We start from the raw sequence: 15667 nt of genomic DNA, 5'->3' as shown, positions 1-15667 counted from the left end.
GAGTAGTTCACTTTTTAAAAAACTTTTGCTGATAATTTACTCACCCCCGTGTCATCCAAGATGTCCATGTCTTTCTTTCTTCAGTCGAAAAGAAATTAAGGTTTTTGATGAAAACATTCCAGCATTTTTCTCCATATAATGGACTTCAATGGGAACCAAACGGTTCAAGGTCCAAAAGACAGTTTCAGTGCAAACTGCAAATTGTTCAAAGGGCTTTAAACGATTCCAGACGATAAATAAGGGTCTTATCAAGCGAAACGATCGCTCATCTAAAAAATAAATAACAAACTTTAAATTTTATAAGCTCAAATGTTCGCCTTGCTCTGTTCTGTGACGCACGTTCGTGACTCTCCTGTTCATCAAAATGAACGAATCTTTTTCCGAGTCAATTCGTTCATTTTGTTCGTTGAATGAACCAAATGACTCGGAAAAAGATTTGTTCATTTCAGGAGAGTCACGAACGTGCATCACACAAAAGAGCAAGGCGAGCATTTGAGCTTATAAAACTTAAACTTTGTTATTTATTTATTAAATGAGCGATCGTTTCGCTTGATAAGACCCTTATTCATCGTCTGGAATCGTTTAAAGCCCTTTGAACAGTTAACAGTTTGTACTGAAAGTGTCTTAAGGACCTTGAGGCGTTTGGTTCCCATTGAAGTCCATTATATGGAGAAAAATGCTGGAATGTTTTCATCAAAAACCTTAATTTCTTTTCGACTGAAGAAAGAAAGACGTGGACATCTTGAATGACATGGGGGTGAGTAAATTATCAGCAAAAGTTTTTTCAAAAGTGAACTACTCCTTTAAAAAATATAGAGTTCGTTTTCAGTACCATACCCTAGAGAAATCTTGAATAACTTACTATGAATTCCTACAGTGTTGGCTTAGTGTATAGCAATGGACTTGCGTACCTTTGTGTGGCCACAGAAGCAGCGGCGTCCAGCGCAAACTGTCTCATGACGCTCTCCTCCAGGTATTTCTGTTCCCATTTGGTCATGTCGGCCTCCAGGGCCAAAATCCTCTCCTCTTTTTCTCTCAGGTGTTCCATCAGAGCTGCTGAGCTGAACTCAGGGCCAACTGTGTTCTGAGAACCACCATGCCTCTGTAAGAGAGGAAGAACCCATAAGAAATCTTCAATTCGGACTAAAAATATGTAGCTAAAAATAGCTATTTTTCCCATTTAAGGCAGCTAAACAAGACAATATCGAGAGTTGCCATCAATGCTAAACTGATTGATTGCCTGTGCTGTATATTAAAGGCTACCTTTACACAACAATGATGTACTAAATAAGATTTTTTTAAATTGCATACAGATGACAATGTCAAAATGATCCTTATTCACACGGATCCGGGAAAACGACAAAAAATGGTGCATTCTGCTGCCCGGCCAGTAGTTGGCGATGTCAACACAATGCGCCTATCCACCTTATTCTGCGCCCATTCTATTTCCCATGATTCATAGCGGGTTCAGCTGACTAAATGGTTTTCTACTTCCGGTTCAAAAAGTATTTGAATGCTAGCACTCGAGTCCAGACATTAGAAAAATATCAGTCTACACATGCGTTTTTATATTTAATATGAGAAAAATACACATAACACAACAGAATAAAACGTAGAACGCTTAGAGCTCAGTGTGAAATAGATGCTCAGCGCCTCGCCACGCTGCTAGCGTTTTAAAAAAGCACCGCTCCCATTGAAAACAATTGAAAAAAATATGCTAGCCTCGGGGAAAAAACTATTTGCCTAAAGGTGTGGTCACATTTACCGTTGTTTGGCAAATTTACACATGCAAAATCCAGTTATTTCAATTTGAATCCACGTGTTCAGGGATTTTGCATGAAGGCAAAAGATATCAGCAGCACAAGCACACCCGGCAATAAACAACTTAGTCTTACAAACTGAATCCGCATGGCTGCCAACTCTCACGAATTTACCGTGAGACTCGCGCAATTGTCACTTTTTACACGCTCACGTAGAGAAAAATCGTAAAGGAAAATGGCGAAGGTTACTATTGATATGAAACAAATTCTCAGCTTTCAGATTCTGTCCATTTTAATTACGTAATTCAAACAAACACTGCCCGAATCTATTTAAAACCCCAAAATATTTTGTTAAAATAATCAAGGATTATTTTTTTACGCTTTGTTTGAAAGTGCCATCTGTGAAAGTGTTGCTTCATATTTAGCTACACTAATGACAATGGGCATTTTTTTTGTCTGCGAAATTTCTCTAAAGTGAGCACACCTCAACATTCGAGTACCGCTGATCTAAAGTATTCTTATCTCATCTGAGGGTTGTTTCAGGTGTCCGGGTTGAATGAACAGCACAGAGGAAGGATGTCCAGTTTCTGGGCCCCTAATGAAGAATACAGCTGTCGTCTACTACTCCTCATCCTCTTCTCTCAACACAAACACACATTCACAAAGGAGGCCGAGTTGCAACCTTTCCTCCAGATTAGGGGTCAGTAAAAATTCGACACACAGAAAGAGGTAAACAGCTCATCTCCGCAGGGACGATCCCTACAACTGAGACCCATCCATGTATGGATATTTTTGTGAAACGAGGAATTGGTTGGATTGAGAAGATTAATACAAGGGTTTTCAAACTGGGGTCTGGGGAAAGGTATATACACTACCGGTCAAAAGTTTTAGATCGGTAAGATTTTTTATGTTTTTAAAAGAAGTCTCTTCTGCTCGCTTTATTTGATAAAAAATACAAAAAAAAAACAGTAATATTGTGAAATATTATTACAATTTAAAACAGCGGTTTTCTATGTGAATATATAGTGATGTATAATTTATTCCTGTGATCAAAGCTGAATTTACAGCATCATTACTCCAGTCTTCAGTGTCACATGATCCTACAGAAATTATTATAATATGATGCTCAAGAAACATTTATGATTATTATCCATGTTGAAAACAGTTTTTTTACATTTTTATTTTAATAGAAAGTTCAAAAGAACAGAATTGATCTGAAATGGAAAGCTTTTGTAACATTCAAAAGTTTGGGGTCAGTAAGAATTTATTTTTAATTTTTGAAAATACTTTTATTCATCAAGGATGAGTTAAACTGATCAAAAGTTACAGTAAAGACATTTATAATGTTAGAAAAGATTATATTTTAAATAAATGCTGTTCTTTTGAACTTTCTATTCATCGTAGTCGTGGTACACGACTGTTTTCAACATTGAAAATAATAATTTATGTTTTTTGAGCATAAAATCAGCCTATTAGAATGATTTCTGAAGGATCATGTGACACTGAAAACTGATGTGTAATCAGCAACAGTAATGATGTTGAAAATTCAGCTTTCAAATTACATTTTAAAATAGAAAACACTCATTTTAAATTGTCATAATATTTACAAATATTACTGTTTGTCTTTTTTCCATCAAAAAAACGTTGGTGAGCAGAAGAGACTTCATTTAAAAACATAAAAAATCTTACTGATCTAAAACTTTTGACCGGCAGTGTGTATTTCACACAAATATATATCTGAATATTGCCATGTTTTGTTGGAAATAAGGTTGTTAAAATAACAAACAGTTCTGTTCCAGAATGTGGCCAATTGGAGGTAAGCTTGTGCATCACTCACCTGTTGCATTCGCAGTGATTCCAGCTCCCTCTCCAGTCGAGTGCGTAGCCGATGCTCCAGCTGTTCTCTCTTCTCGCACGCGGCCTGAAGCTGTGCTAAAGCCTGCTGCATCCGCTCCACCTTCTCCACATATACCTGCTTTTTCTTCAGCTATACAAACACAGAGAACGCAGGTCAGACGCTGCTCCTCGTGCCACACACATCCACCTCACAATGCCTCCTTGTATCCTTTAACCTCTCTCTCCTCTACATCTCTCAAATCCACCAGTGGCCATAATTGCAGCCAAAATGAATGCCCCAATTTAGCTCTCGGGGGACATCATAACACGAGAGCGAGTGTTAAAGTATTTGGCTCCCGTTTGGAAGGGGTGGGTGGAGAGGGCAAGAATTCAGCCATCTTCAAGTCCTTTCATGCCAGACAACTCAAGAGGCTTTGTTCAGGGAACAAGCGGGCGTTTGTGACAGGGTAGAACAAAAGTGGAAGGGCCCGGTGCATTTTGGGACGCCCAAAGGCCATCTGGGAGCACGCCAGAAGAGCTAAACCCAAGACTCCAACTGTTACAAGCACTCATGGGCCGAGTTCAGAACCATCAACGCTACTTCGGTTTTTTTCTTGCAGCTTTTTTTGGCCTCGGTACATGTTGTGTGGTTTCAAAGAAAGTTGCAGCCAACGGTTCACTCAAGCTTGAAGATCTTAACTGCGGAGATGAGAAGTTGACGGGAAGGACTTCAAAGAACTGGAGAAGGTTGAGCTTAAGCATTGAGGTGGAGTACCACAGGGATGTGTTTGGGGGTTAGTGGGTTATGACTCAATGAAATGTCCATTTAAAGGGTTCGTTCACCCAAAAATGAAAATTCTGTCAGTATTTACTCACCCTCATGTTGTTCCAACCCCGTAAGACCTTCGTTCATCTTCCGAACACAAATTAAGATATTTAAGATATTAAGATCGCTCCTGTATACTAGTCCATAGGCTTCTTGAGGGAATGACTCTTGCTGGCATCGAAAAGTCATTAAAGACATCGTTAAAATAGTCCAAGCGACTACAGGGGCTCAATTTTAACTTTATCAAACGACGAGAATACTTTTTGTGCGCAAAAACAAACAAAAATAACGACTTTATTTCAACTATTCACTTCCTTCTCCATGGGCCTGTAGTCAGTTAACGTAGTGTGATTGCGTAAAGCTACGTCACACGTAGGCTCACTATTGGCCGACGCTGGTCACGTGTGTGATGCGTGTGACGTACAATAACAGAAGCTTACGCTATTAAACTAGTAACCTGACTCGCGCAGAGGGAGAAATAAACGAATAGTTGAAATAAAGTCGTTATTTTTGCGCACAAAAGTGTACTCGTCATTTGATAAAGTTAAAATTGAGCCCCTGTAGTCACTTGGACTATTTTAACGATGTCTTTGATGACTTTTTGAGGCCAGCAAGAGTCATTCCCTCAAGAAGCCTATGGACTAGTATGCAGGAGCGATCTTAATATCTTAAATATCTTAATTTGTGTTCGGAAGATGAACGAAGGTCTTACGGGGCTGGAACAACATGAGGGTGAGTAAATACTGACAGAATTTTCATTTTTGGGTGAACGAACCCTTTAATGCTGGTTTCACCCACTGTTGGGAGACATTAATAAGCAGAAAATATTGACAGATGTTAGTTTATTTCCCCAAATACAATCTGCTATGCTGTATTGTTCAATGGTCAGTTCGTTTTAAAGGGATGATGAACTGAGAAATTAAATTTTCCTTGAGCCTTTGACATCTAAGAGGTCATCATAATATAAGAATATCCTGTAAGTTTCAGAACTGAAAACGTCCTTGTTAGTCCAATAAAAGCTTTTATTGACACCAGGCTCAGCAAACGACTCGATTTTCAAAGTGGGGAACTATGACGTCAAAGAGGATAAAACCCCACCCCTGCAGAAGAAGGTCGACGCCTACTTCAACACGGCCGGTTTAGCCCCGCCCACCGATTCGAGCATTACACGCAAAGCTAAATAACATAGGCCTACCTCGTGATGACAAACCGGATCGAGCTACCGAGCGATACAGAATATTTTGCAGTGCCTGGATGTGGAAGAAGACAGTCGCTGCATACGCTTCCTCCATTTTTAAAGACGTTCCAGCTGATGAGGTACAACATTGTCCGTCTGTTCGCTTCATTTCACTGAGGATTGTTAAGTAAACAAGACTGGATTTGTAAACCGATTAAGAGTAAAGAACGGTGCTGTGCCGTTTTTATTGGATCCGACAGGAATGGTGCAACACACGGACTCTGGGTCGAACATGTATGGGCGAATCCTTCCGGTTAACATTGGACGTTTTCAAAACAATTTCCCCCAAGTGCATCGACCGGTGAGTCGAAACTCATTATAATATGCAAAACTGTTATCTACTTACAGCAGTGGGCGTTTACTTCGAAGTCTTCAGTGCAAGACGCCCATAAAAACAGAGCGTTTAGGCACAAAAGAGCCTATTACTTATTCATTTTGATGTTTTTGAATGCAAAAACCAAGCGAACGTCATAAATTGACCTCAGACAACAATATAATAAAACTTAAAAAGCCAGTTCGTGACCCCTTTAAAGCAAACTGTGTAGTATCTGGAATATATCAAGCCCTCTCTAAGATGTCCCAAACTATCTCAAGCCCTTCTTTTGGATGCTATCTTGATTCAGCAATTACCAGTCCAAAATAAATAGATAAATAAATGAAAACAGAACTCATTTGCTATGAGAGAGTGATATACAATAGGACCACAAGGGGGCACACATATACATAAACACAGAAATATGGTCACAGAAATTGTAGAAAATGTAAATGACTTTCATGTAGGTGAGAATATGAACATGGTAACCTAAATGTCTGCTTTGCTGTGATGGTGTCCCAGTTTTAAAATGGCTATTAAGAAGTATGAATGCGTCGTAAATTTGTAAAACACAGCTTTAGAGTGAGTCAAAGAGGTACAGTGAGCTTTACCTCCTCCTCCAGCTTCACCACTTTTGCTTGGGCGTTGTTTAAGGCCTGGTCACGGATCTCGATGTGCCTGCGCTGGTCCTCGTTGGCGGAGCGAAGCGAATTCAACTCGATATCCAGCTTCTCCTTCTCCCTCTGACTCTCTTTATCTGATAAATGAGTAAAATGGATATTATGCACTTTCTTTCCCAATATATTTGCTTACAAATACAAATGCATCACATTGGCTTCAAGAAAGTTAGATGAAGAGGTCCACTCACTCTGAGTCAGAAGCTGTGAGATGGTTTTGCGATTGTCCTCGGTGCCCTCACAGTCTTTTGCCGCAAGCTGCTTGTTGGCTGTTTCCATTCGCTCTATTGAAAGAAAGAGACGATACAATCATACTGTTTCCTGATTTTATAGTTCAAAAATATGACAATGCTTCATAAAGTTTGTAAATAAGTGTTCGAAAATAGCCAGACCAAAATGTACCCATGTGAAGGTTTATATGGTGTATCATCAACAAATGTGGTTATTATTTCTTTGTAGAGAAAACCACAATCAAGGCTTTCCAAAATACTACCAGCAAAATAAAAATATTTGATATTCACTTCATAGACTCCACAGCTGTGATTATTTCAACAGATGCTTAGTGCACTATTAAAACACCCTAAAATACATAGCTCATATTCCTCGACTCTTCTCACAAATGATGTACCACTGGGACTGGTTGCTCAGCAAATTGATAAACAAAAATCTAACAAACATTTTATTTTACAAATCCCAAAGTGCGGTCTTGCCATAATTCACACTGTGCTGTTAAGTCAAAAACTGGCCCACATAAAAGGGCCATTATATAGAAGGGGTTGCTGGGGTTTTTTTTTGGGGGGTTTTTTTAATGGCAAACCATTCATCAAGGAAGCAGGCCAAACGTTAAAACAATATTTCCCCCGTGTTAAGTCAACTAGACTGTGAGATGAGCATTCCAGAATCAAATGCCTTTCCCCCACTGCGCCTCAGTTCCTCTCAATACAATTAAGATTCTTATCTAGATTTAAAGGGATACTCCACCGTTCATATTAAACCAGAGATGTTCACAAGTCATTTTTTGGAAGTCCAAGTCAAGTCTCAAGTCTTTGAGGGGCAAGCTCAAGTCAAGTAGGGATGGGAAACGATTAATCGCGATTAATCGCATCCAAAATAAAAGTTTGTGTTTACATAATATATGTTCGTGTAGTGTGTATAATTAATTTGTATATATAAATACCCACACATGCATCATGTATATATTTTATATATTTTTATTCACAATTAATATTATATATAAATATAAATACTTGATATATTAATAACACATTTTTCTTAAATATATACATGCATGTGTGGGTATTTATATATACAAATTAATTATACACACTAACACACAAATATATTGTGTAAACACAAACTTTTATTTTGGAGGCGATTAATCGCGATTAATCGTTGCCCATCCCTAAAAAGTCTCAAGTCTTTTGCCACGAGTCCAAGTCCAGTCTCAAGTCTTAAATTATTAGGCATTGTCTAATTAAATATGTGCGAATTTGCATATATTTAAAAAAAAAAAAAAAAAAATCTGAATAGCCTATTAGATAAAGCCAGCTTTAAAATAATTTTTTCATTGTGTTCACATACAGTAATAGATGGGGGAAAAATAGATATTTATGGATATCTACTTTTGTTATCCTGTCATCAGATAGCCTTAAATAGATTTTCGCCATGTTTTTAGAAAAACAATGTTATATAAATCAAGCTAGGAATAATATATTTACAAATCCATCTGTGATGGAAGCGACCAAACACCTCCACGTTTTCCCTATTTAAATACAGTTACAGGAGTAGTGTAACTCGACCTAGGAGTAGGATGGTGACACAAAAAGTGTATAACTTATTATATTGTATGGCGGAATACCACAGCAAGTGATTGGGAGCACTTCGACTCGACGCATATTTATCTATGGACTCGGCGCAGTAATATCATCACTCCGGAGACGGAGAGGACTTTTCGATGGCCGAGTCGAAGTGCTCCCAGTACTTGCTGTGGTATTCCGCCATACAATATAGTTATCCACTTTACACGCTTAGAAAAGTGCAACGTTTTATTTTGTGCCACCATCCTTGGTCGAGTTACACTACTCGAGTAACTGTATTTAAATAGGGAAAACGTGGAGGTGTTTGGTCGCTTCTCTGCTTGGCCCATATTAAATGAACAATTCCAGATGATGAAAAAGGGTCTTATCAAGCGAAACGATCGCTCATTTAAAAAAAAAAACCCAAAAAAAACAAAGTTTAAGTTTTATAAGCTCAAATGATTGCCTTGCTCTGTTCTGTGACTCTCCTGTTCGAACTCGTTTATCAAAATGAACAAATCTTTTTTTATGTCATTTGGTTCATTCAACGAATGAAATGTACGAGTTGACTCGGGAAAAGATTTGTTCATTTTGATGAACGAGTTCAAACAGGAAAGTCACGAACACGCATCACAGAACAGAGCAAGGTGACCATTTGAGCTTATAAATCGTTAACTTTATTGCTGTTTTTTTTTAAATGAGCGATCGTTTCCCTTGATAAGACCCTTATTCATCGTCTGGAATCGTTTAAAGCCCTTGAACAGTTTGCAGTTTGTACTGAAAGTGTCTTTTGGACCTTGAACCGTTTGGTTCCCATTGAAGTCCATTATATGGAGAAAAATGCTGGAATGTTTTCATCAAAAACCTTAATTTCTTTTCGACTGAAGAAAGAATGACATGGACATCTTGGATGACATGAGGGTGAGTAAATTATCAGCAAAAGTTTTTTAAAGTGAACTACTCCTAAGTGTTTGCCAAGAAGTTGCCAAAAAGTATTACTGACACTCAACACATGTGTGTCCCGACTCCCTAGCACACTGAAGTTTAATAGTTATAATTGGGGATTTGTTGAAATCACTGAGCCTAAAAATAATCAAAAGTAATATTGATGTGTGCCTTTGCAAACAACTATTATTTAATACAATTATTTAGTAAAATCTATGCTTGAACAATATCTGCAGTAGTACATCAGGCTACAGAATCTATGAGAATCACAGGGTGAAAGAAAGAATGACAAAAGAGAGAGAAGAAAAATCTGCTGTAAAACTCTTGGAGCTCCCTGTGGACAAAGTCTGGGCATACTGCCATAAATCAGGGGTTCTCTGTTCTCTGCTGGACTGAAGAACACAGCGAGGCATGATCGTAGAGGTGGCCACACTCTGGCAGAGAGCGCCTGCTGACAGCAGCAGAAAAATGAGAGCGAGAGACTATTTCTTTGGATTCCAATAGAAACTACACAGAGCCACAAGATACGACACAAAAGAAAGCAAACTGAATGAAACTTCAAATGCTTTGAACTTGGAGAAGAATAAGAAGCCTCTTCGAATGGGAAGGACTGAACGTTGGAGCCAGGTGGGGGACGACCGCAACGTTCTCTCATTTACTGATGTTCGTACACATAATGTTAAAGGGATACTCCACCGTTTTTCCATGTTAAACTATGTTATTCCCTTAACTACGACGAGTTGATACAACTGGAAATCTCTTGAACTCTCGTCTCAGGCCCAGAAGGAAGAAAAGGAATAGTCGAATAAAGTCGTTATTTTTGTTTTATTTCCGCACAAAAAGTAGTCTCGTCGCTTGATAAACTTATAGTTGAGCCACTGTAGTCACATGGAATATTTAAACATTTTCTTTATTGACTTTCTCGGCCGTCAAGTTTCAATCCTTTAGGAGCCTATGTAGCGGTGATCCACCTCTCAGATTTAATAAAAAATATCATCATCTTCATTTGTGTTCGGAAGACGAACGAAGGTCTTACGGGGTTGGTACAGCATGGGGATGACTTAATTTTCATTTTTGGATGAACTAACCCTTTAATACTCTCTTAAAGGGATACTCCACTTTTTTGGAAATTTTTTGCTCATTTTACAACTCCCCCAAAGTTAAACCAACGAGTTTTTCCATTTTCGAATCGCCAATTTTCTGATATTTAGAAGAATATCAGTAACCAGACAGTTTCTGGTCTCATTGATTTCAGTCAATGAGACCAGAAACTATCTGGTTACTGATATTCTTCTAAATATCAGAAAATCAGCTGAATGGGTTCGAAAACGGTATACTGTTTAACTCTGAGGGAGTGGTAAAATGAGCCTACATCCAAAAAAAAGTGGAGTATCCCTTTAAAACCTGCTTTTCCATTTAATTATCTTGCTTTGTTCTCACCTCTTAGGTCTCTGTTGAAGTCGTGTACCCTGCGCACCTCCATCTCCAGCTTATTTCTCATGGTCTTCTCAAGAGCTTCCCTCTTTGTGGATGATTTGGCCAGGTTTTCATAGGCTTCAGACACCATTTGGATCTCAGTCTCCAGCTGCAAAGTAAAAAGACTTCTTATAGGAAGTATGGATTTTTGAAATATCGAAAGGATACAGTAAGGAAAGTAGCCTTCGGGTTTTTGCATTAAATAAAACCTACTGTCCATTCCAAAGACCATCTTGTGCCAAAATGGTGCTGCTCACAGAGCTGATACTTGGCGATCTGAGAGCCTGTAGACCTTATTCAGAGCAGCGCCATGACAGGAATGAAAGTGAGGCTGTGAGGGATAGACTTACCGTGCAGGGTATATGCAGGAATCTTGAAGTTAATTTTAATACCTTTTCAAGACTTTTTCAAGACCATCTCAATATTTTTTAATACCTCACCGCCACTTCAAGCTGTAACCATTTACATCAGTGATACTTTTAACTTAACAGTTTTTGTTTGTGATAAAGACTATAGACCACTCTGATACAAAAAATCAAATAGGCTGGGATAGTAAATCAAAGCAAAGTTTATTAATACTTTTTAAGGGTCTTAATTTTCCCAAAATTGGTTTATCACCTTTTAAAGGGTTAGTTCACCCAAAAATTAAGTCATTAATTACTCACCCCCATGCTGTACCAACCCCGTAAGACCTTCGTTCGTCTTCGGAACACAAATGAAGATATTTTTGATTAAATTTGAGAGCTGTATAACTACCACATTGGCTCCTAAGGGACTGCCTCTTGACGGCCCAGAAAGTCAATGAAGAAAATGTTTAAATATCCCAAGTGACTACCGTGGCTCAACTATATGTTTATCAAGCGACGCGAATACTTTTTGTGCGAAAAAACAAACAAAAATAACGAGTTTATTCGACTATTTCTTTTAATGACAATGTGGTAGTTATACAGCTCTCAAATTTAATCAAAAATATCTTTATTTGTGTTCCGAAGACGAACGAAGGTCTTACGGGGTTGGTACAGCATGGGGGTGAGTAATTAATGACTTAATTTTCATTTTTGGGTGAACTAACCCTTTAATACTTTTCAAGACCCCGCGGATACCCTGCCGTGTTTCCAGTGGCATCCGCTGTAAAAAGCTGAATAAAGCGGCTAGATTACTTACAATTTTCCACAGCTTACATTGTCGGGAGTTTTTTGTCAACTGACATTTCTTGGAAAGATATTTTTCCAGTGTTTCATGAGCAGAACAATCTGAAAACACATTTAATAACAGTACAGCCCATTGAAGAGATGCAAGTCTATCCCTCACAGCCTCGCTTTCATTCTCATTAAAAATCAAAGATGGCGCTGCCGTGAATAAGGCGTATTACAGGGTTCCTGGAGGCACACCAACACGACACACTTTTGCACTCTTCCTGATTCAACTCATTAGCTTGTAAATAGAGGCTAAAAGACCAGAAATAGATGGTAGGATAAGAGAGACATTGGTTGGTTTGGCTCCAGGAACAAGACCAAGGCCTATCTTGAACTGGCCCACATTTCAGACTTGAGAATTGTTACAATATGGGTTTCATGTCTGTGGTACCTGTTACGACCTGAATGAAACCATGTATTTTTTCCATATCTCCTCAAGAATCTCCACAGAAGACCAAATTGTCAACAGACCACTGCTGGATGTGATTGTTAGCTAGCTCGCCATCGCCAATGTGTTGTTGTTCTAAAAACTTTACTTGGTGATGCTTTCCTGTCTCCTGACATAATCATAATATAATGTGAACCATCAAAGACGCTTCTAACCTTTTGTAGTTTGGACACCTTTTCCCCGCACACTTCCAGCTCTTGCTTAAGCAAGCGGTTCTCTTCGGACAGCATATCCACCATCTGCTGGGCGCGGGCCAGCATGGCGTAAGGGTCCCCCTGCATGGAGTGTGGATGCGAGTAGTGTTGTCCTGGATTCTGTTGCTGTTGCTGTTGCTGCTGCTGCTGCTGGGAGCCCTGCTGGTGGTACTGGTGCTGGTGCATGTGGAGGCCCCTGGGAGCTGACCCGTAAGGATCATGAGGGAACACATGGCTGCGTTGATGGGGAGGGTGACCTGGGCCTTGGCCATATGGATCACCCTGGTGGGAACCGGGCCCCTGTGGGCTACGAGCACACATGGGGAAGGGCTCTCCCTGGTGACCCATATGTGGAGGATGGTGGGAAGAAGCCAAGATGCTGCTGAGAGTGGACGACTGAGCGCGGGAGAGAGAGCCCCCTGACGTAACAGAAGATGAAGGGCTATGGTGATGGACAGACCTTTGAGAGTGACTTGAACTCTCCTTACTTGACCTAATGAGGGCAGAAAAATAAATCATATTCATATTTTGACTGATTACATTAAAGGAGTAGTTCACTTTTGAAAAAACTTTTGCTGATAGTTTACTCGCCCCCATGTCATCCGAGATGTCCATGTCTTTCTGTCTTCAGTCGAAAAGAAATTAAGGTTTTTGATGAAAACATTCCAGCATTTTTCTCCATATAATGGACTTTAATGGGAACCAAACGGTTCAAGGTCTAAAAGACACTTTCAGTGCAAACTGCAAACTGTTCAAAGGGCTTTAAACGATTCCAGATGATTATCAAGCAAAACGATCACTCATTTAATAAATAAATAACAAGGTTTAAGTTTTATAAGCTCAAATGGTCGCCTTGCTCTGTTCTGTGATGCGCGTTCGTGACTCTTCTGTTTGAACTCGTTCATCAAAATGAACAAATCTTTTTCCGAGTCATTTGGTTCATTGAACGAACGTAACGAACGAACTGACTCAGAAAAAGATTTGTTCATTTTGATGAATGTGTGTCACATTAGAGCTTATAAAACTTAAACTTTGTTATTTATTTATTAAATGACTGATCTTTTCGCTTGATAAGACCCTTATTCATCGTCTGGAATCGTTTAAAGCCCTTTGAACAGTTTGCAGGTTGTACTGAAAGTGTCTTTTGGCTTTTTCAAGTCCATTATATGGAGAAAAATGCTGGAATGTTTTCATCAAAAACCTTAATTTCTTTTCGACTGAAGAAAGAAAGAAATGGACATCTTGGATGACATGGGGGTGAGTAAATTATCAGCAAAAGTTTTTTCAAAAGTGAACTACTCCTTTAGAAAATTTTTTTAACTTTCAGTGACCCACAAATACTTTAAGCCAGTGTTCTTCTGCTCCTGAAGGACCCCCAACACTGCAGGTTCATACACACCTGACTGGAAATGGGTCAAAGAAAATATGCATTGTTGGGGGTTCTTCAGTAGAACTGCTTTAGGCTGAATATAAACGTGCATTACCAACGGCTTCTTTTAACAGATTAAACCACCGTTGGAAAACAATGACTTGTCCAAAGTAGAAACTATGTAATGCATTCCAACCCTTCATAAAAATATTTTTCACAGGTCAACATTCCTGGCTCTCCACAACATAATAGAGAAACTGTCATGTTGTGACATGTAGATGATTATTAGAATTAGATATGCATTCTTTTGCTACATGTATTACACACTGGCTCTGAGGTACAGTAATACAGGGGAACAGGCAAAACTGGCTTTTCCCATAACTGGTTTCCTGACAACATGTCCCAGCATTGAAGGGAAGGGCTGTTTTAAGATTCATCACTTGAAATTTTTCAACAACTAATAAGTCAGGGAATGTGAGGGAATTTGCGTTTTGAGGTGTATTGTTCCAGTTAATTCAGCTTTGAACTCGATGGGCCACTTGTTCAAAACGTTTAATCTGGAACAAAATGATCCGGATTTGGAAATCAGGATCAGGATCAGGCAATCCGTCTTACTTTTATGCCGGTTTTTCAAAGCAACATTGGACTGGATGACCCTGATCCAGATACACAGTTTTCAAGATTACCAAATCCGAATTACCAGTGCTCTAAATGGGTCAACATATCACAATGTGGGCTACTATGTAAAGAACAGGTAGAAGAGGTCACTGTTATTGTTTCTTATTTTGAGACAAAACACAAATGGGGACAAGATCAATTTTATTTTTACTTTACTATACTGAATATCTTAATTGTTAGCCTATGTCTACTTTTTCACTGTTACAACGGTTACACAAGTCAAGTGCAAAATATAAATAGAAGTATATACACTAAATGATACAAATGTATTATTTGACCAATTTTAAAGTTTTACTACATTTTCTTCCTGAAATCCACCTTGAAATCCTACCCCCTGCTGGGATCAGGATAATCCTGCTTATTTGGATCAAAGTTATCCAAATCCCACGGACAAGTTATGAACAACACAAACTGAAGGTTTGACTCAGATTAAAACTAGGATTGGATTCCCTGATCTAATCTGATTTCAGATTAGAGCCCGAACCGATAAAGGATTTTAAAGGCCGATAGCGATACAAATATTTGTTGGTTTTAAAATCCGATATTCCGATATATCGGCCGATTTTATTATAATTTTTTTTATTTCAGAAACGCGCAACAAAATATTAACAGATTTCCCTAACATTACTTATTTGTAGTTAATTATGAGTTTTAACTAAAATAATATGATAATGCATAACTGGTTCTCTCTGCCCGACTGTGTGGCGCGTTATACTCGCGTTTTGCCAACAGGGACGGTGTAGAGTGCCCTCTGGTGGACAAACTATACAACTCTGACACTCATGACATGGTTGAAGCGTGATTCGTCCGTTTTTATTTTATTTTTGAAATAATAATTTATCGGCCATTATAACTGCCAATACCGATATTTTAGAAAATGCCTAATATCGGCCGATAATAATCGGCCTGCCGATAT

The 15667-nt window shown here is 38.8% G+C and overlaps 1 protein-coding gene across 4 annotated transcripts in view; it reads right to left on the bottom strand.

Annotated features, from left to right (window-relative positions):
• amot (angiomotin) overlaps positions 1–15667 on the bottom strand; it is a 43255-nt gene that overhangs the window by 4432 nt on the left and 23156 nt on the right. For all 4 annotated transcript variants that reach the window (XM_089123934.1, XM_089123935.1, XM_039677628.2 and 1 more), the window contains 6 exons: positions 12666–13197; positions 10831–10975; positions 6841–6933; positions 6584–6729; positions 3598–3747; positions 912–1102 (listed from right to left, as the gene is read on the bottom strand). In XM_089123934.1, coding sequence (XP_088980060.1) covers positions 912–1102; positions 3598–3747; positions 6584–6729; positions 6841–6933; positions 10831–10975; positions 12666–13197 — 1257 coding nt within the window. The remainder of the gene's footprint in view (positions 1–911; positions 1103–3597; positions 3748–6583; positions 6730–6840; positions 6934–10830; positions 10976–12665; positions 13198–15667) is intronic.

Source organism: Pimephales promelas, chromosome 19 (genome assembly GCF_988280905.1).
Source record: "Pimephales promelas chromosome 19, fPimPro1.hap1.1, whole genome shotgun sequence".
Taxonomy (NCBI): Eukaryota; Metazoa; Chordata; class Actinopteri; order Cypriniformes; family Leuciscidae; genus Pimephales; species Pimephales promelas.
The sequence above is the reverse complement of the archived record's forward strand: the minus strand, read 5'-3'. Positions and strand labels throughout refer to the sequence as shown.